Source organism: Melopsittacus undulatus, chromosome 1 (assembly GCF_012275295.1).
Source record: "Melopsittacus undulatus isolate bMelUnd1 chromosome 1, bMelUnd1.mat.Z, whole genome shotgun sequence".
Classification (NCBI taxonomy): Eukaryota; Metazoa; Chordata; class Aves; order Psittaciformes; family Psittaculidae; genus Melopsittacus; species Melopsittacus undulatus.
This window is the reverse complement of record NC_047527.1, coordinates 59,575,899-59,594,042: the sequence shown is the minus strand read 5'-3', so window position 1 is coordinate 59,594,042 and position 18,144 is coordinate 59,575,899. Positions and strand designations below refer to the sequence as shown.

The following is an 18,144-nucleotide window of genomic DNA, read 5'->3' as shown; positions in this document are numbered from 1 at the left end:
TATATTGTAAAATAATCTGCCTGATTGAATGACCTGAGATGACTCACATAAATAACAGCACAATGCAAGAGGCCAGAGGGAATTAGCTTATTAGATGCTGTGGGTTTTGTTTTTTTTTCCCCCTTTTACATAACCTTAGTGGAACTTCAAAATATTCTGGAATTGCTTCAGACACTCATAAAGGGAGGCTACAAAGAGCCAGAGTCAGTACTGGCATAATGAGATCACTTGGCCTGAACTCGGTGCAGAGAATAGAAACTACATCTAGAAAGACTGGAAAAGAATTGCAGCATTTTCCCTTCTTTGTCCTGCCTTTCACACGGTGTGGAGAGGCATGCAACATGCCACACAGCCACAGGTTCTGCTGGAAAGCATCCTCAAGGCTAGAAAAATTGTTCTCAAGTCACTAACACCAATCCCAGGCAAGGACAATTCCACTTATAATTCCACTTGCAAACTGATTGTTTAATCTTACAGCTAATAAAGCTACTTTTTCCTGTTGGTGACTGGTAGCATGAGCAGACAAAGAATAGAGGAGAGAAACAAAAAGTGATACTGTGTTTGGCATAATTTCTGATATGTAAACAGAAACTCCAGGATGTCTTTACATCTAGATTGCTCCATCCAATCTGAAGAATTACAAGTATGCCACAATCTGCCACAGTCATTGCCAAGGTATCTCACTGGCTTCTTCAGGCAATACTGTTTCCAAAGGACAGGGAAAAGCTGGCATGAGGTTCATAAAGAGATTAATTGGAAAGGGGTATGGGAGAAGAACAGGACAATTTAAATTTACAGTGTGGAATCCAGAAAGTGGTAAAAGGGAAGGAGAAAATAAAAATCTTTGGCTTTCATAGGCAGTTATGCTAAGAAATATGTGCTGAGAATGAAAAGCAAATGGAACAAAATATACTACAAATATTTTATTCTAGATATATGTAGGAAAGCTTTTTCTGTCTAAGTGCTTTCCCTTGTTTAAATCAGTGAATTACTCTAGGCTTTTTCCTTGTCCACAAAGCTATACTCTGTACATTATATTGTGCCATTTTTCTGCTTCTGGTTTGCAATGTGACCCAATAAACTCGCTGCACAATGATGCAATAAAATTTTTGTGAGTAGTTTGCAACATATTCTTTTTGATTAATGGAATAAATGGGAAAATACATTTGGATTCCTCTGGTAGACTCAGTACTCTGCAGGGGAATTTTACTGCTTATAGAGCGTGTTCAAACCTACATCAAACCTTGTGGTGTTCTTCAGTAACTCAGCTTTGTCACAGGAGATCAGAAATAAATATTTATGTTAAAATATATTTTCAAGGTAGATTTGAACAGCACTTGAAAGTTTCCGGAGCTTCTAGCAGGAAAATAAGCAAGTTGTGTGTGCCCTCGGAAAGATGAACAGAAACATACCCTATTTCTGTAGACAACCCTGTGCTAATGACAGAAGGTGATGAAAGCAATCAAACAGAACAATAACTCCTAACGAACCAGTCTTATATTTCATTAACTTGAGTGCCAAGGTTCTTAATGACAGATTTATTTTCTTGCTCTTAAACTCTCATAAAGAATTAAGTAATCAGGAAAATAAGGACTAACAGCCTGACACAACTTGAGTCTTTGCAACACAGTTTGTGTCTGAAGGCAGTGAGACGTGTAGGCTCAGCAGCTCCTCAGGCTGGACTCCTCATGGTCTTGGCTTGAGGAGCTGCTGAGCCCACACGTAGGTGGACAGTACATGCAGACATCATTCCAGGCTCCTCTGCCTGGTCTTGCCAAGGCATCTCCCTCCTGCCTGCTGAAGCCTGTAGTTATTCCAACTCTGAACTGTCACTGGCGATGAGGAATTTTGTGATGTGCCCAACACAGCCATGAAGAAGAGACCAGCTTGATGCTGTCATCGTGCTCGAAGCAGTAATTCAAATGCTTCAGCAATTTAATTGGGTAGGAAGTAATGCAGGATTATTTTTACTGCCCTTGATGTCACTTGCTTTAATTCAACTTCTACTAATTAATTTTCATCAAGCTTACTTCTCAGATAAAATGAGAGCAAGAACATAGCTTCCTTTAGGAATACAAGAATGCAATGTGAAAGTCACATTTTAATATGTATAGGAAGCAAGGTTTCTATGATGCAGAGTTCTTTTCAGAGGAAAATTGCTATGGGACAGAGACGCACTTAAATACATATTTCACAGAGGATGGACTAGAACTAACTCTGCTAGTCTGAAGAACCTTGGAGTTTAGGGAAATCTAAAACTAGCTTTGAATTTTTCAGATAGCAACAGATTGCTATTAAAGGTTAAGCCCCCTGATCCTAAAGCACATAGGCTTTTATCTTTCCCTGAACACATGCTTCCTGGGTTAATTCTTGATCTATTCTGAAGATGTCTATATGTGTATATATATATACAGGTACATCCATAAGTGTAGGTGTACACACTCCAGGTTTACCAGGATTGTCCAACTCTTCATTCCCACTAAAGTCAATGGGATATTTGAAAGGTCAGAGATTGAACAGCTAGGTGCAGTCTCTCTGCTGCCTGAATGCTGTATCAAAATCCTTTGGGAAGACACGGTTCTGTTCCATGCAAATGCCTCCTGTAGTACTTACCATAAAATGAAGCCAGTAAGCAGTCTAGTGTGAGCGTCATGCAACTTCATTTGCTTCATCTACTTTTGGGATTTATTAATTAAAGCTGTTAAAAACCTTATTAAAACTAGATATTTTTAGTCTGTTTCTTTTTATCCCATAATTATAAAGCAGCAGACCTGTATGTTAAAGCTAGAACTGCACTTGCTATGTGCAGCAGCTGTTCCCAAATTAAAGAGAAGCATGTCAGAACCTTACATCCCCCCATATCCAGTGAATTTTAGCTGGTATCTTAAGAAGAAATAAAAAGCACATTCAGAAACCTATGGGTTCTGCCTGCTGGACTAACTACCCTGATACAGCAACCAGGGAAGCAGCGGAAGCATAGAGCTGGGGTGACAGGACTGTTCTTTTCAGCAAGTATTTCCTTTTAGACCACCTTATCTGCAAGACTGCTTTGCATCCTTAAGGTGCAGACATCCAGCACAGCTGAGCCAGCGGGACAGCTCTGCCTCCAGCATCCCTAAGCTCCTGGCCCTGCAGCAGCCCTACTTGTGTGCCTGGAGGCATCCTTGGGGCTTTCTAACCCATCTGAAAACAATCTCAGCAAAGAACAGCTTTACAAGTCTCTGGCCTGGCAGTGAGTCCAGAGGACTCACTGGGCAACAAGACATGTCTTTCACTGGGAAAAGGAACTGGATGAGGCAGGCAAGACCAAGGCAAAAGCAGGGAAGTAATGGTGGTGGAGGAGGGAATACACTTGTTCCTTTCAGTAGCAATCAGAGCAGCTCAGTCATGACACCTAACAAGATCCAAAGTCTCCATCTTTTGTTCCTAGCTCAAAGAAAGGAGTAATTAATATTTGTTTTCAGAACCATCATTAAAACAAATGATACATATACAGGAATTCATGGACACGAAATACTCATTCGTAATATCCTTTGGGGACTGCTGACATACAGAGAAGTCAAGATTCATATTTGAAAAAAAGAAAGTGTAAAATAGATACAGTTTTGGTAGTGTCTAAACTAGAACTCAGACAGCTTAGGACCAAGCTCTAGGAAGAGATTCTGATACTTGATTTTCCCCCACCAGCTTTGCCCTTTTTCCATGAGAGACACACCTGTATCCATCTCAGGATGGTTCCTGACATAGGCATGGCAGATCTGCAGTTTTACCTCCTAGGCAGCAGCCAGTGATGACTATCTTGTGTTCAAACCTAGGTAAGTACTCCTTACAGATGCAAAGCTATGCAACTGTCCCTCTTGCCCTTCCCCGCTCCATGCCCTAGGAATTTCCAAATGAATATGTAAAACTGGTCAGAGACAGCCTCTGACAGTATTTTGTATCAGGCTGAGAAATAGGACTAAACATTTTTAGTTCTTGGTTGCCCAGTTGGTCTTTCTGTCTTGCTACATTCCCAAAACCCAGCCTGTATCATCAGTGCCTCAGAGGAAGCTTCCTCTCTGTAAAAGGACCATGAAATATATTAAAAATATAAATATTAAATATTAAAAGAATGACCAGAGACAGTCCCTGCAGATGAAGAAATGAGATTGCAGAGAGAGAGAGAGCAAAACACACCAGTGATAGAAGATTTGGCTAGTGATAACGATTCTGCTTCTGAGACTTTTGGGAGATGAAAGTGGTTTTACTTTTCTCACATCCCTTCTCTGCTGCCAGGCTCTAGAAAGCTGTAGGATTTTCAGTGATACTTTTCATCTTTCCATTTTCTTTTCTGTCATAGTCTGCCATCTACTTGGAAGTTGTATTTCAAGCCCTGCTCTGCCGTGTAGAGAGGGATTGCACAGACCATACAGAAGGTGTGCACAGCAGCAAGTTTGCTGCAGTCATGCTTTTCCATGTTTTGAGAGGCAAAGTCGATCATGTCACTAGACACATCTTTATATTTAACAGCATGTACAGGCAGACACTTTTCATTAATCTGGACATGATGGTACAGAGCATAGATTCCTGAACCCAGCTCTTCAACAATGAGCTTTCCCTTTTGAATACTAAATTCATTCACTAAGATAATGTGCACCAGAACAACTTACACACTGTAAGAAGTCTACTGAATTATTCTGCAGTTCTCCAACTGAGCACTAGATTCTGCTATTCTTACTCATCTGGGTTAATAATTTACCTTCCAAGTGCTTTCATTAACTGCAATTCATCTTCCTGCTAGGAGGTTGCAAGTAGCTTGAGGTAACCATCAGTGCACAGGAAAGAAGATTAATCTGGTCCTTTTTCATTGTAGCTGATCGTAAACCTGAATCAGACACCCTTACTGCATGGGGCTGTACTTTAAAATACGACTTTTCCTATTGAAAAATATGTGACGGTGAGATGCCAAGTGGTAGTCAAGGGAAAACAAAGTGAGTGTGGTGGTCTAAACAGAGGTGGTGAACATCCACACATGGACTGAGAAAAGGATGCCAGGATCTTATTTGCCACACAGGAGCAAACATCTGGGTTTTGACTCTGCAGAAACATTAACAAAGTCGAACGTATTAGGTACTGTTGTGTGGAGCTGACCCCTCTTCCGAGAGGGACATGCATAGCCATGGATACTCTCTTCAGGGAGAGCCAGGATGCACCTGGGACCCTGTATACCTTTCCCTGTTTTGGGAACGTGTTGGAAGGGGCTGCTCCACTGGCTTCCCCTTCCCGGGTTGCGAGGGAGACAGGTTTTGGAGAGCCGGGCAGGAGCCAACCTGCATCCCCGGGACCAAGGTAACGGTGGGAGGTTGTGGGAGCTCCTGGAGAGACAAGGGGTTGCCCCTCCTTGGAGGCACCTTAGTGAACGAACACCTGAAGCACTCCTCTGCCTTCCTCCTTCGGCAGCGGGCGGATAAAACTGAAGAAGTTGCTCCAGAATAAACAACTTGTTTTTCTCCCTCCCCCCATTTGACGGGAGGCGAAGCTTTCATCAGAAGTAACAGTCCGTCTCCAGGCTGCCTGTTTCCAAGGGTCGGGAAGCAGCCTGGATGTGGCGGGCAGGGTTCCCACAGCCGCCTCCGTCACCCTTCAACCCCCCTTTTATTCTCGGGTGAGAAACTCTGAGGGGAAGGGAGGGGGAAGCGGGCAGGAGCCGACGGGAGTCTGCAGGGGCCGCTTGGCACGGGGAGAGCAGACAAAAGCCGGCGGAACTACGTGGCTTCAATTCAAAAGGGGCTCTCGGGGCTCCGTCAGGGCAGCACCGGCCCGGGGAGCGGTGCGGGAGCGGGGCCGGAGCGGGCGGTGGGAGATGGGCGCCGGAGAGGAGCGCGACACGCGTGCGGGGAGGGGAGCGCAGCCCCCCCAGGGCCGCAGCGGCTGAAGCGGCCGCGCAAGCCCAGCCCGGGCGCGGCGATGAGGGGCATCCCGGGCTTGAAGCGGTTGCGGCTCAGAATCTGGCGGCGATGCACCCTGGTGCTCCTTCTCTTCTGGGCTGCCTGCTGGGTCGTGGTGAGCGCCCTGCTTTTCCTCCTCCACAGGAGCGTCTTCTCCGAGCGCTGCACGGACGAGAAGAGCCACAGGATCCTAGCGAGGCTGGTACGTGCCCCGGCGGGACGCGGGGCATCTCCGGCGGCTGCCCGGCCCGATAGGCTGAGGCACGGGGAGTCCGTCGGGGCTGCAGCCAACGGGGCACTCCTGCCCGGCTCCGGCTGCACGGGGGAACCCCAGCACCCGACGGGAGGAGCGGGAGGCTGCCTCCATACCAGCCTTTCCGGGGCCAGGGCAGGTGCGGGCCGACCGGCGGTCCTGGCGTGCGGTGCGGGAGCGCTTCCAAAGCGCTTTGGAAAGGGCTTCTCGGCATCCCGCACGCTCCTAAGCGGGGAGGAAGCTTCCTCCGGGTTGTTTTTTATTGTGTTTTTGTGTTTATTAATCCGCAAAGGTTTTTGTACAAAAGTCACCTCTCAGAAATGCCACGCAGCATGTGACACCTCCTTTGCGTCTGGCAGGGGCTGGCATTTAAGATGTAGGTATTAAGAATTTAAGAAAGGATTAGTAAGTATTCATTAAAATCTCGACAAAAAAATAGGAAAAAAGAAAGGAAAAAAGACCAGATTTAGAGTTGTGCAGGAAACACTTTGAAAAGAGGAGCAGCGTGGGTTTGACTTCTGAGTTTAATTTTGCTTCTTAATTAAGATATTTGTAGTGACAGTAGTTAAGTGGGAAGAGAGGAATGCTGGTGAAAGTTAAATCATAGAGTCACAGAATGGTTTGAGTTGGAAAGGACCTTAAGATTATGTAGTTCCAATCCACCTGCCATCAGCAGGGACACTGCCAGTGATGGGGCATCCACAGCTTCTCAGGGCAACCTGTGCCAGTGCCTCACCACCCTCACATTGAAGAATACCTTTCATAAATCTAAATCTAATCTATATAATCTATTACTACCACAAGCAAAAACTGATTGTACACTTCCCTAAAATTCTGTGTAATGAAGTGAAGCTATAGACAGTGGTCCTGGCAGCGTGTTTTTAATGGCAGTGAGATACAGTTTCTTTACTCCAACTCAAAGAACAGCTGAGCTTGGGACTGCAGCTGAAGGAGTGAATCTTGCCCACTCCTTTCATACCTGGGAAGGGCACAGAGGTATGGAGGTGCACAGAGCCATCAAGCTCAAGGCACTTCAGGCCCTTGCTGTCACACTCTCCAGCAAAGAGATGCACAGAGACTTGTTGCTGTTTTTCAGTTTGGAGAGCATTAGGCAGGACTTCAGAAGCCCTGGCAGAGATCAGGTTTAGGCACAAGCTTGCAAAGTTGTCTCTGTAACTGTGTGACAGCTCAGTTTCAGGCCCTCCTTCCAGAGGAAGAGTAGCTGAGACTGCTGTGCTCATCTGTTTACATAGGTGAGTTTCCAACAGCATAGTTAAGGTTTGCAAGCAAGTTTTCCCATATGATGTTTGAAAGGGATTGTCCTTTTAGCGGAATGATCAGAAAATGAGCTCATCTTCAACAGCCCCAAAATAAGGATTTATACATCTTCTGAGCACAGCATGAGTTTTGCAGTTGTGGAAAGTGCAACTGATCTGTGAAACAAATTATCTGATGGCTTGAGTTTCATGCCTTTTATTAAGCAAAATTTGACTTCCAAGAGAAAATACTTTACTTGTCATCTGACATATTTTCAGTAGGAGATAAGATGACCTACTTTAAGCAAGTGAGTGCAAACTGCATGGTTGCATACACCTGCAAGTGGAATTTTGGAAGGTTTATTTCCTTCTTCTGAGCAAAATGTACATCTGTACAGCATACAGCACTACACTGGGAAGACCGAAGTAGCACTGGGCATTTTGCAGAGACGAACTTTAACTCTCCAAAAAATTACTTACTCTTTCTTAACACCTGTCTCATCTTCATTCACACTGAGCACACTAAATCACAGCAATCAATTCCTGTTTTCTCCAGAGAAATAAATTAATTCTGTTGCCTTCCAAAGCCTTGTTCAGTATTGCATTTACGTAAGAGAAGTACTTGATGACAAGGCAGGACTCAGTCTCAGGCCTGACTGATGGGGGTACAGTAAGTGATTTTAATTTATATGAACCCTTAGCTGGGTTTACATTAACTTAAACCTTTATGCTAATGGAAACACAGTTTTTTTAACTTATCTTGGTAAGTGCAGTAAGGATATTTAAAATTATCTAGCCAAATTAAACCGAAAGAGATTATTAAGTCTAAATCATGCTTGTGTTTGCATTTCTGTGCAGTATAGCTGCTTTCTCATAAAGCTTTTGGCTTTGTATCACTTTCATATTTTAGTTGTAAAAGTCTGGCACTTAGAGACATTCAAAGGGTGCTCATTAGGTGGATTTAAAACTGCCTCATCGACAGAACTCAGAATGCAGTCATTAAGACAGGGATAACAGTGTGGAGGACTGTTTCTGGTAGAGTTCTTTGGGGAATTGATTCTTTTTATCATCAGTGATCGTGATAATATGAAATTTTGTATGGTGAAGCTTGCAGTTAGTGCAAAGGTTGGTAAATAATAAACAGACCATCTTTTCACGACAGGGTAAATTGAATCACCTGGCTAAACTTCGTCAATCCACCAAAATGTGTTTTAATATAGTAAAACACAAGCTAGTATACTGGGGAGCACAGGAGTACAGGCTATGCTAATCGGATGGAAGACTGTCTTGTAAAATTCTATTACTTTAGAGAGGACATTGGGGTCAAATAATTACTTCAACATAAACTACCGGTGCAGGCTCTGCCTAAAAGGCTGATACAATCTCAGAATGTCTCCAGAAAGGAGAAGCAGGAAAGAGCTGTTGGCTGTCTTTGCAGCACTGGACAACAGCATTCAGTTCTGATGTCTGTCCTTCTAAGCCTGGAGGATGGGAAAACAAAGAGAAGAAGCAGGGAGGGAATAAAATCACAGAAATCATCCAGGGGCTGCAGGAATAAGGATTATCGTGGGAGAGAACTAAGCTTACTTAGTGTATTATGCTTATGGCAAACATAAAACACTTGAAGTTGGAATAATGAGGTGGAAAGTGAGGATGTGAAGGTGCAGTCAGTTTTTTCTAGGTTACAATGAACAGAAGGGTGAGGAGATTTTTAAAGCCACTGAGTGACTCACAACTCACTACATTTTGTGAGTGCAGAGAGACACCTAGAAAATTGTTCAACCTTCTTGCCTGCTTATTTGAGAAAGGCTTTTTGAAGTTCTTGCTTGTATTGGTGACCAGGAGAGAGCGTTACTTCTGGAAGGCTGATCTGTGTTTTGCCATTATGGGACCAGGAAATCTTTGATCAAGTCTCCTTTCACAGATCCCAGTTTGCAAAACACCGCACACATTCAGTGTAAGAACAATCCAATCCAGAGACTTGTTTGTTAGGTACTAGGTTAATAATCAAAGACTTATGGGCTGAAGTGGAACAGCAGACAAGTCCTAAATTGCAGCCAGGCTCAAAAATGACTCATCCCCTACGTCTGGGAAATGTGAAACTGTTTTCCACAACTATTTGCTTTTTTAATGTAATTCAGATTGATGTGATAGCAACAGGAGAAAATAAGCTGTGTGTTCACATGTTTGACTGCAGGTCTTCTAGGCATGTGCTTTTCTAGATGCCAGGGGTCCGTGCGTGTGGGCCATCTAAGAGTGAACTTGATGGACTGCAGTAAAATTGTGCACAGGGGCAAGTGTTCACCCATGTGGATTCAATTACAGGACTAAGTCCTATATTCTTTTACTGTAGCAGAAGGAGAGTTAGGTTGTGATCTCAATAAGAGGGCACTGATTTTAAATGTGGTTGTACTTACATTCCAAAGAAAACCCCCACAATTTCTTCAGTTTGTAATTTTTCCAAAAGCACTTAGAGTTCTAGATAGTAATAACTGCTATCAGGAAAACTACATTTCCTCCTTAAAAGGGGAGCATAAGTTTGTGTTACATTCATAGGAATAGATTTTCAAAAGCAAGAGGATTCATATGCATACTCTGAAGTCTGTGGACAGCCCAGTGAGTCTGCTAGGCCACCCTGATGTGGATGTGTGTTTCACACATGTATATCACCCTGGACTCAGGAACAGGGCATTCACTATAAAGACTGCTTACCTGGCTCTCCTTGCTGGAATTGAATGTTCTCATTTGGCCCATGAGATCATCAGAGTATAAATAAATTTTATGTCTGTCTGAACAGCCCTCAGTAAGCAGTTTTAGTCAATTTGTCACCATTCCTGGATTTTGGACTTAATCCTCCACCCATTCCCCAGTGTCCTATTTAAGGTTTGACTCTGAATGCTGCCTGGCATCAGTACATACTCCTCTGGTGCACATCTTAGACACTGCCCTAAGTAAATGCATCACTTGTGTTTTGTCATTATGTTTCTTGTGTATATAACAGCAAGTCACACAAATGGGGTGGGACTCAGGCAACATGCACAGGGAGCTGGCAGCCGGTTTAAATGAAGGTTTAAATGCTAGAAAGCAGTAAGGAAGGCTGATACTGTCAAGCTGCCTCCCACATGTTTGGCTTTCTACACCACCACAGTCTATTCCCCTTCCACCGGGGACCTCTGTTCATCCCCTCTACTGGTTCGCCCAAAGCAGTACCTGCAGCTGCACTTCTGAATGCCTGTAGGAATATATTGACTGCTAACATGTTTGGAAATGATGATATGGAAATAATTACGGGTCAAGGGAAGGACTGATGAGGGATTCCTTGCAGTTCTTGTGTGAATTTGCAGTGACCATTTAACCATCAAGCAGCAGTTCCTATGTTTCCACCATAAAAAATCCAAAAGCCGATTTTGTTTTTCCAGTTAAAATAAGAATTTAAGCAATTAATATTAAAATGTCACTTTTGATAATTTTGTATAAGAACTGGAGAGTAATTTTTTTTCTACAGCATTTACATACTTAAAAATCCAAAAAGCTCTTGGTTCAAGAGGACTGAGCACAACCTCTGTGCTTCGTGGTAGTGCAGAGGAAGGTTTTGACAGCTGCATTCAGGGCATCTTTAGCGCAAGGCTAAAATATGCAGGGCTGTGCGAGATCCCAGTAATCCAGTTACCCATGGATTTTCCTGTAGTTTAAGGGGGGATCTCAAAGTTTTGTTGCCCTGAACCTCTCAGAAAAGTCCTGAATTACACTGGAAATTATCTCCTGTGCCTTAAAATTTTATAGCCCAGAATCTCACATAGCACAGCCAAGTGTGTTCAAAGGTTGTCTCACTGAACTCACACATGTCAAGAGCTGTCCTTTACCATCCCAAGAATCCCTGTTTTGAAGCAAAACCCCTGCTAGTAAAAGGTCCCTATGGGCTTCTGAAAAAGCATTGAGTCACTGGTGAGCACACCAGTGGTTGTAGGTGTGTTCTTGCAGTACAGCTACAAGCCTCTCAAGCTTAGAACTGTTTCTGACCATTTGCCTTTCTTCTGTGTGGTCCATGGGCATGTGGTCCTTCTATGAATATTGTGCTCTTTCTCTCCAGTGTCTTGACTACAGCAGTGGAGCCCTGACTGGTGACCTCTGTGAGGACCTGTGTGTGGCACAGAATCTGGTGTATAAACACTGCCTTTACTATGACAGAGGTAAGAAAGTCATCCAAGCTGACTGGAGAGGCCAGCCCATCATCCTGAAATCCAAGAAGGAAATCTTCTCCAGCTACCAGCATCTCAGCATGCTAGAAGAAGTGGAAACAGAAGATATTCCTGAAACAGATCTTCTGCTGATGGTAGCCTTGGAGGTAAAAAACGTCCTGGGGCTAGAACTGTCTAACAATACCATGGGGCCCCTGTGGACAACGAAGAAGGGACCACACTGGAAAGCACAGGTGGCCAGCATGTGGTCCTTGCTCCAGCAGGAAGAATATATCTACTTCAGTTTGCTGCAGGACTTCAGCAAACATGTGCTACGAATTATTGGCTCCTGTGGACACTTCTATGCCGTGGAGTATCTCACAGCTGGACATGCCTGGCACAAAACTCTTTTTCCCTTGGAAAATGTGGTCAGTCCCACCTTTGCTGGCCGCAGAAGTAGGGTGAGAGCCATCATTGACATTGCACTCAGCTTTCTGGACATGGTGCAGCATTTTGATAATGATTTCTCTCACCCACTTCACCTGTGTGACATCAAACCAGAAAACTTTGCTATCAGGCATGATCTCACGGTAAGTTGGGTCTCTGGGGCAGTGCTGTAGCAGTGTCAAATTCCAAAGCAGAGGTCAAATTCCAGTGTAAATGACACTAGAAGTGTAAAAATGACACTTTTCTTACAGCTTCTGGCCAAGTTTTTGCAAAGCCAATGCATTTACAAGCAACAGGGGAGATTCTCTGCTGCTTCTCCTCTGTAGTTTGTGCAGCCGCATTTCCAAGCATTAAATCCTGCTGCTTGTTTTGAGAACAGCTTGCTCACTTCAAAGACACCGGTACTGACAGGGTCCCTTGGATGTGGTGAGGGATACCTCCTGAAGGCAAGGAGATCTCAAAAGCTGTAAATGAAGATGTAATTTGAATCATAGCAACTATTTCTGGTAGTGAGTGGTGCTGAAAGGAGAAACTGAATTTGAAAGCTAAGGCTGAATTCTCTGTCCTGACACAAGGGGAACTCCCCCATCCAAACCCACCCATTTGTGCTTAGTGTTCATCTTATCTGGTATGGAAATGATCCAAGGACAGTGACATGAAACTCCCTGGCACCATTACTCTTTGACTTCTCAGCTGTAACTCAGACCTGAATAGCTATGCATGTTTTCCAAGTAGTGATGTAGCTCAGCACCACATTGCTGCAGGTATCTTGCATATTCACACTGCAGACAGAAATTCCACTGGTTGTGTGGAAATTGTGTGTAGGGACTGGGGGCACTGTGCAGTAAGTGTTAGAACTTAGCCTCACAATTTGCAGTGACATCAGTGGAGTTTCTGCACTCTGAGTGAATGCTATTTTCAGTACTCATTGAGTGTTAATATAACATCATCTTCAGAGTACTAGACAAGCATTGCTTAAACATACAGCCACTAAGAGCAATTAGAGTGCTTTTCTTTCACCTTTCTCTTCCCACCCATTGTTTATTCAGGTGCAATACAGCAGCTGAACAGGGAATGTGAGGAGCTACAGGATGAAACTACAAGTGTACCAGTACCTAGGCAGAGTGGGGTACAGCAGGGATTTCTCAAGGCAGGCTCTGCCTATCTTCTTCAGTTAAGCAGGACTGTGACTGCATGTGGCTGACCACACACCAGAGCATCTGTTTTACAGCCTGCTTACAGGAAAAGAGGCTTCATTTAGGAAGATAGAAAGATACTGGAAGACTCTTTCCTTATAGTATATTATGAACTCTTTCCTTATGGTATCTTATAGACTTTTTTTGGTAAGGCTTGCTTCTCCAGGGTCTTCCTGTGAGTTCTGGGTCCAAAGAGATGGCAGTCACCTTCTGGTATAGGAAAATGTTCTAAGTCAGTACTTTAGGAGAACTAATTAAAGAAAAATATGAGTTGCTGCTCACACATGGCTCTCCTAGTTGTACATTACCTACAGCTTGTTGGTATCACCCATTACCACCCCACTGGACTGGGAGACAGGAGATACAGCCAGGATGGGACAGAGAGACCTGATCGGTGAAGAAGGAAGGAGAGTGAGAAGCAGAAACTCTAGATGATTTTACCAACCAGCTCCAGAATGGGGACACAGCAAAGCAGTCTGGCTTTTGTCACTTATGTTTGTTTCAAGCAATTTTTTCACTTTCTTGTGCCTTATATAGGATAATAACAAGCACCCATAATAGTACCACTATTCCTCATCCTAGTAATGAGACTGCTAATGCTCAAAGAAATGTGCCTGGGGAGTGCAATAGTTTTTTTTTGAGGATTATTCTCAAATGGAGGGGATAAGCCTCCAGCCCTTACTTCAGCCTTTACATGCTGTTACTATAGCACAAAAGGGAGAGATCACTGTGTGGTAGATCATCCAAGAGAATTTTAAGCTGCCATGCAGCTATAGAGTTAGGAAGAGGTCTGGGTGAATATAGTGCTCTTTTAGAAAGATTACAACACCTTAAACATGACTTTAAATCAGTTGGGTCCTTCCTGCATTTCCTCAGGTACTTTCACCATCAATTACAATCATAACAAACCCCACCATAACGTAGCTGTTTATAGGTAGAATGTCATCCAAATCTATCTTTGCAGGGTCTGGCTGCATGCCCACACATTTTTGTAACAGATGAACTTCAGTGAAAACACTGAACCCTTTGGCAGCAGCACTTTAGGGAACCAGGGCTGGTTTTCCTAGAGGAGCAATCAATCAGGTTGTCAAAAGTGCTTGGTGCTGGCAGAAACCCCACCTGGAGATGATGCAGCAACCCTAGGAAACCTTCCAAAGAAGTGAACAGCAAAACTGCAGAGAGCTTAAGGAAGTAAAGAAGAAAAGAAAAGAAGAAATTGCCTGTCCAAACATGTAAAATTCCTTAGGCTATGTCATTATCAAGCTCTCAGAGAAGCTTAAAAATACTTTTTAAAGCTATGCCTCATCTGTTTTTGTGCAGGGAGAAAAGAGTAGAATAAAATGAAGATTAAACTGTGTTCTTTCTTTTGCCTGTGGAAGGTTTATTTGGCCTTCTACCAGTCCAGACTTTTTTTGTTCCTGTGGTTGATCCAGATGCTTCAGCCACACAGTTCAGTTTCCCCTATTACATGGGAGGCTGAATCCTAAAAAGGAGACTACCTTTTTAGCCCTTCAGCTTCCCCTATTACATGGGAGACTGAATCCTAAAAATGAGACTACCTTTTTAGCCCAAGTAACTTTGCTTCGCTCAGGTCTCAGACATTCCCCCCCCCATGAAGATGTGTGTCCGCTGCTGCAAAGACGCATCTCTGCCCCTGACTGTCAAGTGTTAAGTGCAGCTCTGAACCTACGCTGGCTGCTGCATCCATCCATTGCACTGAAGTCAGGCTGTGTTCACTGTTGTCACCCACAGTTTGTCTCACATTAAGCAGCTGTCATCCCATTACTGGCTTCCTTTCTTTCCCTCTTTATTTCTGTGTTTTTTTAAGGGAGGTATTCATGAGTGGAGTGGCACTTGGCAGAAACTGAGGCTATAGCCCTTTGCTCCCAGAGTGGTCTTGAACCTAGCATGGGCAGCAGCCCTGCAGACCTCTCTGTGCTGTGTACTCACTGTTTAGCAAGCCTTGTGTAGGGGTGAGAAAAGTGGTTGATCTCTTCAGTCCTTGTTTTCCCTGCTGACACCAACTGCTGGCTGGGCTCTGTTTCTGGAAAACCAGAACAAAAACCGTGTATCAAACCACAGAAACAGGACAGGACAAAGCCAGCCCCAGCTTTCAATCTCTTTCTCCATCTGAACAAGCTCAAATCCACTAAAGGCAGGTTGGCAGGTTTGCAGAAGCTGTACCAGATGCAGGTAATTCTGGGCATCCCACTGCTCTTCTCCACAGTGATAAAGTCAAGGATTTAGTCGGAATGGTGGATTATGAAATGATACCATCTGGCCTGTGGATAATTTTGCACCATCGTATAATTAAAATGTTGAGGTGCCATCTGCATACACTGCAACAAGAAGTAAATTAATCTTCAAGTTGGAAGTCCCAACACAGTTGACCCCAGGGATGCATATTGGCCACAAATCATTTTCCCTTTTCTGGTGTCATAAGCATTGGCTGGTTTTGCTTAAAAAGTAGTATTTATGAGTCTAGCTCAGCCCAGTTAAGCAAAATAAAGCCCATTCACTGTGATTCCAGTTCCCCACTGGCAGATGCTCTCAGCACAGCATTTCCAAAAGCAAGCAGCAGGGAATGCTTGCTCAGCCTTGTTGCACAAGATCTGCTGTGCTGGATCTGATCAGTTGTTCTGATCCACAGGTGGTGGCCATTGATGTGGATATGGCCTTTTTTGAACCCAAAATGAGGGACATCCTCGAACAGAACTGCACAGGAGATGAAGACTGTAATTTTTTTGATTGCTTTTCAAAGTGCAATCTGAGAATCAGAAAATGTGGAGCACAGAGAGCCAATAACAACTTGCAAGTGAGTAGACACAGCTGCTTTATGAATCCATTTCTTTTAAAGTCACATTGACTATAAAATATGTGGTACATACTAGGAGACTGTGAGATGAATATAGTCATGTTTTTAAACGTGGCCACCTAAGTGCAAGTCCTGCTCAGAAATCCCATCTTGGGGCACAAAACAGATCTTTATACTCACTAGTGTTTATTTGCCGTGGGTTTGTGTAGCTGGGAGCCCAATGCCCCAGTTAGGAGAGCAAAGGAAATAGGGGAAGGGGATTAGCATTACTGTCTCCACTAACAGTGAAGTCAGGGCTGCCCAGGTGTAAGCAGACCCTGTGATTCTCCACATTACAGGTGTAGTACGTGGATGAAGTGGAAAGGGGAATCTATGGGGTCCTTGGTGGAGGGTGAGGCATGTAATAGCTCACCTAGGTTGTGCTGGTGTAATGCTATGGCACAACAGAGGGGCTGGGGGACCATAGCTTGATGGCCTTTTGCCTGCTTCTTCTACACCCTCACCACTGGTCATGCAGAAATATGAGAACAGTCTGAGAAGAAGGGCAATTTTTCATCCTTTGTGGATGCTCCTTCCTGTCTGAATGTCTGGAGGCACTCTGGATCCAGCCGACATTTTCTACAGTACATTAGCTGTATCTCCTGAAAGACAACAATCTGCTGTTTCTCCTTCCCTCAGGTAATTTGTGACAAAATATTCCGTCGCTGGTTTTCCCCAAGTCTCCGAGGGCCATTGGTTTCCCTCCCCCTGCAGCCGCAGCTGCAGAAGGCTGTGCAGGAGTGTGCTGAGCCGGGGCACGTGGATGCTGCTGGGCACCAGAGGACTCTGAAATCTCTCTCCAAGCTATATCACCTGCTTCGGATCTCTCAGCAAGAACTACAAAGAGCGGAGTAGACACAGAAGGCAGAACTGCAAAGGCCACATCGCAGCCACTGCTAAGGGACACTGTGTATGATGCAGTTTGCGTTTTCCTTCTCCTTCCTTCCATCCCTCCTACCCATTGTACTACATTTACAGCAAGGATTGTTTTTCTCCTATGCAAATGAAAATCATGGCTGCAGATGCAGCATGTCTTGTTAATATCTTTTCAAGTGTGAAATTGTTTTATATTACCTGGATTCTATTCTTGCTTACTTTCCTGAGCTAACCTTAGCCCTCTCCATCAGCACTCAGCACATTGCTTGCTTACCAAAAGCTGTAGTCACTGCTCAGATAACATCTGTCTGAGTGTGGTGCTCAGAGTAAGGACACATTTACAGAAGAAAAGTATAAGTAAGTGCAGTAAAACTAATATCTATAATTAAAATAGTAGGTGGGTGGGTGTGGATAATCATAGAATCATAGAATAGTTAGGGTTGGAAAGGACCTTAAGATCATCTAGTTCCAAACCCCCTGCCATGGGTAGGGACACCTCACGCTAAACCATATCACCCAAGGCTTCATCCAGCCTGGCCTTGAACACTGACAGGGATGGAGCATAAGTACATGCATTGTGTTGGTTTTAATTTCTCAGTAGAATGGGTGGGTTTTTTTAAGTAGGGATGGAGTGCTCAGAGTAAGAAACTGTTTCAAACAGAGAAATGTATTGTCGCACAAGTCAAGAGCTGCTTTTGTACAAAACAGTCTTTTCTGATGTCCCCAGGTGCATTTTTTTCTGGTGTGTTGTATTACCTGTGCCATAGCTACCTTGCTGGGGAGAAATTATATAATGGTACTTAGGACTTTTCAAGAACAAAATACCCTTGCTGAATTCCCATGTGGGTACTCATATTCTGCAGTGGAGAGGTATGAATAATGCCACTGAATTTTCCCATATGAACAAGGCCTCAGGCACTTGTACATCAGAGCACTTGATAAGAAGCACTCCTTTGCCAGAGAGCAGAATTACCCAGGAATGCCAACAATCTGTCCTTTGCACTGAACAGAACAATATCCAGGCCAGGAGTTTTCTTACGCAGTATTTTTTTAACACTCTAAAGGAAAAATTATGCAGGAATTCATTATCTTGCAATAAGTTATATAAATAAAGATCCCTTGATTAACTTAAAGATATTAAATTTGCCTTTCAAGTG

General features: G+C 43.9%; 1 protein-coding gene across 1 annotated transcript; it reads left to right on the top strand.

Moving 5' to 3' along the window:
• Positions 1-5,946: 5,946 nt before the first annotated feature.
• Positions 5,947-17,338, top strand: DIPK1C (divergent protein kinase domain 1C). The gene is made up of 4 exons (XM_005153445.4): positions 5,947-6,129; positions 11,527-12,204; positions 15,908-16,072; positions 16,751-17,338. The coding sequence occupies exons 1-4, from the start codon at positions 5,947-5,949 to the stop codon at positions 16,964-16,966; spliced, it is 1,242 nt and encodes a 413-aa protein (XP_005153502.2). The 3' UTR covers positions 16,967-17,338.
• The last annotated feature ends 806 nt before the right edge of the window (positions 17,339-18,144 follow it).